Source organism: Vigna umbellata, chromosome 1 (assembly GCF_029865625.1).
Source record: "Vigna umbellata cultivar VRB3 chromosome 1, Vumbellata_1.0, whole genome shotgun sequence".
Lineage (NCBI taxonomy): Eukaryota > Viridiplantae > Streptophyta > Magnoliopsida > Fabales > Fabaceae > Vigna > Vigna umbellata.
Window position 1 is genome coordinate 2,569,102 of NC_142165.1, and position 9,828 is coordinate 2,578,929.

Below are 9,828 nucleotides of genomic sequence, written 5' to 3' on the forward strand. Positions count from 1 at the left end.
TCAATTTTCATACTTCATACAATCCAAACATATCAACCATCATATATTAATTCAGTCAAGTCAACGAACGTTCATACAACACACATAATCATACAAATTAAATTAATAAGCTTCCCTTACCTCTGAGCGTGAACGAACGTCCTAGAGACAATACAGTTCGCCTGACTACAATTTCCTTCTACTCTCCACGTTAAACAACACTTCAAACCAAAATTAAACAATAGACAAAATGGTTCAGAATGATACTATGAACTCATGCAAACCAGGACTTGGTTTGCATGTGCCAGAGAACGAACGGCTAACGAGAAGAAGAACTTACTAGTTCAGAATTCGAAACCGTTCGGTTCAAACTGAAGCTCTGGACGCCGGAAAAGCTTCTACGGTGCCTGAACGGTGATCGGAGAAGAGAAAAGGTGAGAGGTAGAGAAAATGGGGGAGCATTTGAGAATATCAGAGTTTGGAGAAGAAGGTGCATGCAGAGAGTCTGACGTAAACTTTCCAAAACTTAGTTTTGCTTCCCACGTCAAACGAACGTCCGCTCATCTGCCGACATCTGCATTCCACTATCTGATTTCCGGATTCCCTCCGCTTGATACTTGGCATCCGTTCAGAGGATTTTTGGGTGCGTTTTTAATGATTCTGACATGATAAAATAGAATTATTGGGTTATTTTATTTGAAGATGTACTTCTTTGAAATATAAATATTTTTTGAATTAAAAATAAAAGGATTAGTGGAGAAAATTAAAATATTATTAATTTAGGAGCATTATGTATTAATTAACAATAATAATTATTAAGACAATGAAGGATGCATGTGAATATTGTTATTGAGAGTAAGGTAGTACTTTTTTTTTTTCAAAAAATAAACACTCTAAACCCACCATTTTCATCTCATCTTTCATTCCGTTTTTTTTTTTAATTTTCGTACAAATTATGTAAATTACTTAAATTAAATACACATGATTCTTATAAACCATTTCAAATCATTTTTAGTAAATAATATATTATTGCTACAAAACAATGTGTAAATAAGTATTCAAATTTAGTTAAAACTAAAGTAAACTTCTAAATGCTTATTAAATTTTTGCATGAGAAGGTAAGATGTCAATATGGTACCCGAAAAATAAAGCAAATGTTAAGTAATAACTTAAAAAAAGTGTATTCCTTTTTATTCATTGAAACAACTTTAAGGACTTAGAAAAAATATATACTAATACATATTTTTCTATAATATTTTAATAAAATATACGTATTTTTTTTATTAAATTAAAATACATAACGAATAAATAATAAATCACTAAGAAAATAACACGTTTGTATTAAAATATTTTCGAAAAATTCTGCCTAACAAAAGTCTATTTCATTTAATACACATGTATCTTATCTTAACCAAATTAAATATGTAGCTTGTAGTGGTGTGATAAAAGTTGAAAGCCAACGGGGAAAGGCTTAAATCCTATTCCAAACTCTATTCTCTCAGCACTGAGATGACGAACAACGCGGAGCTGATCTTCATTCCCTCACCAGGGATTGGCCACTTGACTTCATCCCTTGAATTTGCTCAGCTTCTAATCAACCGTGACAACCATCTTTCAGTCACCATTCTCTGCATCAAAATCCCTTTAACTCCATTTGCAGACTCTTACATCAAATCAGCTTTAGCCTCACAACCTCAGATCAAACTCATTGATCTCCCTCTTGGAGAACTTCCTCCACAGGAGTTAATTTTCAAGTCTCCTGAACACTACATATGTACCTTCATCGAGAGCCTGAAACCCCATGTCAAAGCCACCTTGGAAAACATCTTATCGTCCTATCCTAGGTCTGAATCACAACCAGTTGTTAGGTTGGTCCTAGATTTCTTTTGTCTGTCCATGATTGATGTGGGGAATGAACTTGGCATCCCCTCTTACATGTTCATGACTTCAAATGTTGCATTTTCAGCTTTTATTCTTTCCCTTCTGAATCGTGGGATAGAGGATGTGTTCAATGTCTCTGAGCCTGACTTGTTGATTCGGGGTTTCCCAGATCCAGTTCCTCTAAGTGTTTTTCCTGATGCTGCTTTTAACAAAGATGGTGGATATGCTGCATATTACAAGCTTGCTCAGAGGTTCTTGGACACCGAAGGAATCATTGTTAATTCCTTCTCAGATTTGGAGAAGTATGCTATCGATGCATTATCCGATGGTCAAAGTCAAGTACCTCCAATCTATACTGTTGGTCCTTTGATTGATCTCAAGGGTCAGCCAAACCCAAATTTAGATCAAGCCCAGCATGACAAAATATTGAAGTGGCTAGATGAGCAACCACCTTCCTCTGTGGTGTTTCTTTGCTTTGGGAGCATGGGACGGTTTGCTCCATCTCAATCAAGAGAAATAGCAGTAGCACTGCAGGGTAGTGGAGTTAGGTTCTTATGGGCTATGAATTCTCCACCAACTGCAGATAATGTAGACAGAACCTTACCAGAAGGTTTCTTAGAATGGATGGAGGGTAGGGGAATGATATGTGGATGGGCACCCCAGGTGGAGGTTCTGGCCCACAAAGCCATTGTTGGCTTTGTTTCTCATTGTGGGTGGAACTCTATTTTGGAAAGCCTGTGGTTTGGGGTACCAATATTGACATGGCCTATCTATGCAGAACAACAGTTGAATGCATTTTGGATGGAGAGGCAATATGGATTAGCAGTGGAGTTGAGACTGGACTATAGAAGTAGCAGTGATCTTGTAACGGCAAAGGAGATAGAGGAAGGGCTGAAAAAATTAATGGACAAAGATAGCATGGTACACAAGAACGTGCTAGCGATGAAAGAGAAGGCCAGGAAAGCTGTCCTTACCAGTGGTTCTTCTTTCATTTCTGTTGGAAAACTAATTGATAATATATTGGGAAGGAACTGATAACATAGTTGTATTTCACAGCTGCTGCTTTCTCGAAATAATATCAGTCATACCGTGTCAGTTATTTGGACCTTTATAATCTATTCTATCCAGAAACATGTCTATCATTCCTTAGAAAAAGTGTAAACTGGATATTAGATCAATATGGAAATGGTTGCAGTTTGTGTTCGTCAAATTTATTCAAGCAATTCTTCTGTCATGCGTTTTCTTTTTATGGCTTATATCACATTGTTCATTCATATATGCACCAGGGGAATAAAGTGGATTATTAAACTTTTTAAATATAATAACTGTGACTATCAACATTTATAAACTTAGGGATTTTAAATTCAAGTGATTTCAAGAATAAAACATACAACTAAGTATTCGTGTGTTTTCTCTTATTAGCATAAATTAGTGGATTGTGTAATGTCAAGCAAGATTTACCAGCTAAAGTAAAAAAATTGTAAGAAAAAAAAAATGAATGCATACCAACAAAACAAAAAGGCAACATTGTGCTCCTACACACTTGTCAAAGATGGACCCAACCAGAGAAGAAGAAACAACAAAATGTATGACTATAGAATTTGTGTGATGTGCTTCAATTGAATGTTCATACATATCTTGTAAACCATGTGGATTAGCCCTGAAAAGTCTCCCGAATGGGAGAATATGAACCAAATTATCAAAGAAGTCAGCACTGATGGACTCGACTGTCCTTCGCTAAAGTCCTTAATTTATTTGGAGCTCCTAAATCGCTTTAAAAGAACCAACGGATTTTAGATATATTTCGTACATACAAACAACTCCAAATAAAATTGGGAGCTTCGTTATGTCAAACCATTTCGCTTGTTGCTACTTGTAGAGAAGATTGTATCACTGATAGACAGGTCAAGTACTTTGAATTAATGGTACATTAACATTGGTAGTTGGAGATAGCTGAACCCGACTAAAATATTTATCAAACCAGCCACGCCAAAAGTGTGAAAATCATCATACAAACAAAATGAACTTAGACATTCCAGAAGCTTTGAATCACATTTCAGGTTATCAAATGATTTTCCGCTACTCTAAAACTAGGTTCTCTCCACGACAAAGGAATGATATGCTCGTATCCACCTCGATACTGTCATTACCTTCTTGACCTTTTCTCTTCCCTCCTCTCAAAATCATGCCTTACTTTTGACTCTAGTCTATCACTATCACTTCTATAAAACCTGTTATCTTGCTTCCTATCATAATCTTCTCTTGACCTTGGTGCAGATTCATCTTCACTGTGTTTTCGAGATCTTCTGTCTTCCCTGTTACTATGAGGTTCTCTTGCCTTGCTTACAAAATCATCCTCATCCTTCCTCCGGGGTCCTTTATCTTCCCTTATGTCCGAATCTCTCAACTTGGGTTCATACTCACCATCATCTGGCTTTATTGACCTCTTGTCTTCCCTTCTACGATGATCTTTTTGCTCAGGAATATCATCGTAATCATCCTTTCTTGATTTCTTTTCTTCTCTCCTATATCGCTCTTCTCTCGACTTATGTTCAAATTCATCATCTCCATACCTTCTTGATCCTTTCTCTTCTCTTCTATTATTATTTTCCCTTCCCTTATATGTATCATCATCATCACGCCACTGCCTTGACCTCTCTTCTCTATCACTTCTCTTAGGTTGGTTGTCGAATGCAGCATCATTGGATCGGGCTTTAGAACGTGAATCTATGTCTCTAGTTTCTGAATTATGATTTGGTTGATTGGTGCCAAATCTCCTCTCTTTTTTGGGACCCTCAAATTTGTCGTGACCCCATTTTGGATTGTCTTCTTTCTGACCCCAACCTGTATTTGCAGCTCTCTGTATAATGACAACAAAGACAGTAGATGAAAAGGTAGCTGCATAGACCCTCTGTATGTAAGATGCTGTTCCAAAATTTTGAACATTTTACAGCACAACTTCAAAAGTTCAACTATAGGCAAATCAAAAAGGAGGAGAAACAATTTTCAACCGAACAACCAGGACAACAAAGAGCAGCAAATTACACTACTTTTCCTTAGGATATATTTCAATTAAAATGTCCTCCTCTAATTTTAATATTTAAATTTCTGCTAATATTCAAAATTTGATAGTAGAGGTCTAAACTAGTTGTTGATACTGCCAACCATAATAGCAAGAGGGAGGAAATCCTGAGAAGCTAGTTTATATCAAATGGAGCTTCCGTATGATGCATATTCACTCGTGTATGAAGGAATGTAAATTTTACATAGAGAGAGAAATGCAGTAATTTAAGCAGAGAGAGAAATGCAGTCATTTAAGCATAGAGAGAAATGCAGTCATTTAAGCATAGAGAGAAATGCAGTCATTTGCATAGAGAGAAATGCAGTCATTTGCATAGAGAGAAATGCAGTCATTTAAGCATAGAGAGAAATGCAGTCATTTAAGCATAGGGAGAAATACAGTCATTTAAGCATAGGGAGAAATACAGTCATTTAAGCATTTCTTGGGTAAAGAAAGTGTAATACTCAATAATTGAAAGCCAGGATGACAGAGCAAAATACATGCAGATCAACCATTAATACACTACAATGAGCAAACTTACAAACTATATCAAATTAGACTCATTACAATTTTACATTACAGTCAGGACATATAAAATTCTCATTCAAAACAGTGGTTCATCAAACAATACCAAATTTCCATTTATTAACATGTCAAACAATGCCCCTTCATTACATAATAACATTCAGGAACATATGACATTATATAGGAACATATGACATTATATACCAATATAACGCTGATCTTTGAATAATAATCAAAACGTGAATGCAATTCAATTCCATAATTCCAATTCTGTTAAGACTGCAATTAGTTTTATTAAACACGGGGAAGGTATCAAGTGAAACTTAACAGTAACCAACAATATCAAAGTGTCATATACCAATAAAAATCTAATTCCAATAAGTCAAAAGGCACTGCATACGAATACTAAAATTTAATTTACAAAATATAGACCTTAACTCCAATTTTTCACTGAGTTAATAGAGCTATCATCCACATATCTAAAACATAGCATAAAAAGAAAAAAAAAACAAATTACTCTGACATTATCATATAACAGTTATCTTACTTGCTCATCATGAGAAAACTTGCAGCATTATTCTAACATCATCATACAACAGTTATCTTACTTGTTCATCATGAGAAAACTTGCAGCATTTCTCAAACATTGTCATAAAACAGTTATCTTACTTGCTCATCATGAGAAAACTTGCAGCTAGCTCCACGAGTACAATCACCCCTTTGAAACGCACGACAAACGCCCCGTGCCTCCCTCTTCTGCCGCTCTGTCTCCTCGTCTTCTTCCTCTTTCTTCTTGTACTTGTCAACATGGTCCACCCTAATAATTCTCCCCATAATCTGAGCCCCATTTAAATTATCTGAGTTACACAAATAAACATCACAACGAAATTCACCATTGTGTCCATTAAAAAAATAAAGAAAATAGAGACCGACCCACAGCAAGATTTGTGCTCCTTTGATCCTCATACGCAAGAAACGCAAAACCCTTTGATTTTCCGGTGCCCTTGTCTCTAACGAGATTAACATCAACAACCTCCCCATATCTGAGTAATAAAAAAAATATCATTCAGATTTAAAAGAAAAAGAAAAAGAAAATTTAAAGAAAATAAAAAGAGTTTGATGAATTGAAATGGAAAAGGGAAGCGAAATACTGAGCAAAAACGGCGAGCAGGTCACCCTCGGTGAGATCGAAGGGAATGCCACCGACGAATACGTAAGCGGAATCTTTGTACTTGGCGTGCCACGAAGCTTGTTCGCCAATTCCCAGTGCAGCTTCTCTGGCGTTGATATTCTGAGTGCGCTTCACCAGTGTTAAAGGATTCATCTCTCTGCTCAAAACGAAGCAGTGCAAACAGAGAAAGAGGGAAATTGGGGGTTAGGGTAAATAGGTTTTTGACTCAAAAGTTCTATTTTTTTCTGCATTTGGACTAAATACTGATTTATTCCCTTCCACACAAAAAATTCAAATTTAGGTTCTGTCTCAAATTTTAATGTAATTTATTTTATCAAATTTTAAACTTTACAACTACAACTGCATTTGGTCAAACTTTAGTCTAATGTAAAAAAAAAATTAACTTCAAAAATTATATTTTTTCTAAATTAAAATATATCAAAGTTTAGAATATTTCTAATTTTAAAAATATAAAAACTAAAAACTTATGTACTTTTTTTATTTTTTGGTAAATAACTTTTTTGCTTTCACATTTATTCTAGTAATAATTTTAGACATTTCATAAATAATTTTTTTCTAAAATAAATAGTTTTACGAAAGTCACTTGTTTAAGAATTAAATAAGATTTACTATTCAAAATAACTTATATTTTGAAGTAAACATATTAAATAAATACGTAAAAATAGAATATTTAATTATTTAATTTAAAAATTAAAAATAAATAAACATAGATAAATCGATCGTTATGGTAAAAATGTGAAATAATGTACAGTTGCTAACAAAATTTGTTGAACTTTTTAAAGATTGAGTACAAGATGATAAATAAAACTTTCAAGTTATTGAAATATTTTTTTTCTATTTAATATTATTGGCTTAGCTTCAATAAAAAATATTTAAAATGAGACTAGATTTATTAACTTAATTATTGGTTTTTTTATGGGAGTAGGCAAATCGGTCTATTATATTATCATAATAGATAGATTTTAAAAAAATTACAAAAATAGACAAAATGTGCATGTTTAATGAGTGATGATTAATTTGTATTGGTACTAAAAAATCATATTTAATGAGTTAATAATTTTTTTAATAAATCATAATTTTATTTAGGAAAACAAATCATTTACTTTCTATATTTTCTTACTGATCAATTCTGATTTTTACCTCTCTTTTTTTTTTCATTGTCTATAACTTCACATTTAGTGATTTTATTCATTGATCCTTATTTTCTGTGTTAACATTACTTTAATATTCATTTTGACACATTACTGCTAATTTATTCTTATCTCTTATATGATATGCATGCGTCTCGTAGTTATTTCAAGCAGGAAAAGAAGCTAGTTAATATTATTTTCTTTTTGTGCAATAATGTGTCTCTAATAATATCATGGTAATTTTTCATTATTGTATAAATAAGTTCTATATATTATTAAGCTTTTACCCAAATCCTAATCAACTACATTGATCTTCAAAATTGTTCTATTAATTATTAATCTGAAAATAATAAGTTTATGAAAAAGTTGAAATTTGGAAATTAAATTATGTGCTGTGAATTGTGTGAATTGGAGGTTATTGCTATAGGAGAACTGTTGGGGGGGGGGGGGGAATGAAGAAGTATAGTGTGAAGTAAATTGGACTGGTTTAGGGTAGTTAAAGGAAGTGAGGTAGTGAAATGGAGAATTGGTGGTCAAGGGCTATTGGTGACTGCTGGGATAATGTAGGTAGGTCATACGGGACTGGTTTAAGTCATTAGAATGGTCAAAAACTGGTTCAAACTAGTAGAATTGGTTTTGGGTCTATAAGTTGAGAAATTGGAAGTTTTAGAGTAGGGATTGGTGCATAAACACTTTAGATTGGTGTTAGGAATGTTTAGAATCCGTTAGTCAAGTTTAATTTAGTATCTACATCGATTTAGGAGGGTTAGAAGTTAGCCAAGTTGAGTGGAATGGGTAAAGAGTGGTTGAGTTGTGTAATTCTACAGAAATTTGTTCTGCAGATTATGCAGACTCGTTGTGCGAATGGATTCGCATAGCGAGTTACCTTGGCGAGGTGCTCTCTGCCAATGAAACCGCATAGCGAATGGGTGCGCTGTGCGAGTGAATTGGGAGGGTTGCTCTCTGTTTGACAAGCCACAAAGTGAATTGGATCGTTGTGCGACTGGTTAGGGTCTGGAACTATTATTCAGTTTATTCGATTAGCAAGTGGGTCTCGCTCTGCGAGAGGTTGAGGTCTGATGCTTTTCATCTTTTAATCGCATAGCCATTTTAGTCGCTATGCGAGAGATCTAGAGTAGTTGGTCTCTGTCTTGGGTTTTTGCAAGGCGAGTTAGGTCGTTGTGCGAGAAGCTTATGGTCTCGCTATGCGAAGGGGTGCGCTGTGCGAGAGGTTCGTTCTAGTTCAAGTATTGTGTATTCTTATGTTGTTTAATATGTATCAATGTGTTGTATGAAGTAAGTTGAAGTTGTATCATGTAATATCTGTGGTAATTGTGGTATGTTGTAATCAAAAGTGTAAAGTTCAAGTGTGGTTTATGGACGTAATTCCATGCTCCTCAAGGAGAGGAGACATGGTGATGCCCTATGTTGTGATTCAAAGTGTAATCTCTAGTTGAGATTCAAGTAAGTTTAGAATGGATGCAGGAGCTCAGTCTTGGGGGTTATCCTGAAACTCCAATGGTCTTTCATTCTCAAATAGAGAGGATTGATCCATGTCGTGAGGAGTAGCAGGAGGTCCTAGTCTTGGGTGCTTCTAGTATGGCCCAAGGTGAGTGATAACGGACTAACCTCGTGAGTGTGGTAGGGTGAAACCCATTGGCAATGGCTTTGCAAAGCAGTAGAAGCCACCACGAGTGCACGACCCGCCATAGCTCGACAATCATTCTAAGTCCGGACAGTCAGAGTCAGAGTGTGTTATGTGTGAAGGGTTTAAGTGATGTGAATGCATAATATGCTTGTTTGAAGTTAACTAAATTGTTGTATGATTTATCTTTGTTTCAACTAGCTTACCCTGTTGTGATTATGTTTTGTATGTTCTGCTGTTCTTCTTTTTCGATGACCATCCTTTGGATGTGAGCAGCAGAGGAAGAGGTCTCTTTGAAGCAAGCATTAGATGGAGGTGATGCTGCTGCTGAGTAGTTATGTTTGGCTCTTTATAGCCTTGTAAATAGTTTTGGAATAATCTTCGATTTGTATATAAAGTTTTAAATTTATAGTTG

The 9,828-nt window shown here is 34.9% G+C and overlaps 2 protein-coding genes across 3 annotated transcripts; one reads left to right on the forward strand and one right to left on the reverse strand.

Moving 5' to 3' along the window:
- The first annotated feature begins 1,416 nt into the window (after positions 1-1,416).
- On the forward strand, positions 1,417-3,070 carry LOC148204394 (UDP-glycosyltransferase 71K2-like). Its single transcript, XM_088091599.1, has one exon. It carries the CDS (start codon positions 1,489-1,491, stop codon positions 2,893-2,895), a length of 1,407 nt encoding a protein of 468 aa, XP_087947725.1. The 5' UTR covers positions 1,417-1,488; the 3' UTR covers positions 2,896-3,070.
- A 611-nt stretch (positions 3,071-3,681) lies between these two features.
- LOC124829205 (uncharacterized) lies at positions 3,682-6,847 on the reverse strand. 2 transcript variants are annotated; one of them, XM_088091606.1, is made up of 4 exons: positions 6,598-6,847; positions 6,384-6,489; positions 6,116-6,283; positions 3,682-4,720 (listed from the first exon to the last, which is right to left on the reverse strand). In XM_088091606.1, exons 1-4 carry the CDS (start codon positions 6,768-6,770, stop codon positions 4,007-4,009), a joined length of 1,161 nt encoding a protein of 386 aa, XP_087947732.1. In that variant the 5' UTR covers positions 6,771-6,847; the 3' UTR covers positions 3,682-4,006. The 2 variants fall into 2 exon arrangements, with proteins under 2 accessions (XP_087947732.1, XP_087947729.1); XM_088091603.1 differs by having other exon boundaries at positions 6,116-6,303; positions 6,380-6,489; positions 6,598-6,846.
- Positions 6,848-9,828: the final 2,981 nt, after the last annotated feature.

Bases quoted from the DNA above. Each gene is read 5' to 3' on its own strand.
- LOC148204394 (XM_088091599.1), top strand. From the start codon at position 1,489: ATGACGAACAACGCGGAGCTGATCTTCATTCCCTCACCAGGGATTGGC.
- LOC124829205 (XM_088091603.1), bottom strand. From the start codon at position 6,770: ATGAATCCTTTAACACTGGTGAAGCGCACTCAGAATATCAACGCCAGA. The intron at 6,490-6,597 runs GTATTTCGCTTC...TTTATTACTCAG, and splicing joins CTGCTCGCCGTTTTTGCTCA to ATATGGGGAGGTTGTTGATG. The intron at 4,721-6,115 runs GTAAGATAACTG...GTCATTATACAG, and splicing joins AGTTTTCTCATGATGAGCAA to AGAGCTGCAAATACAGGTTG.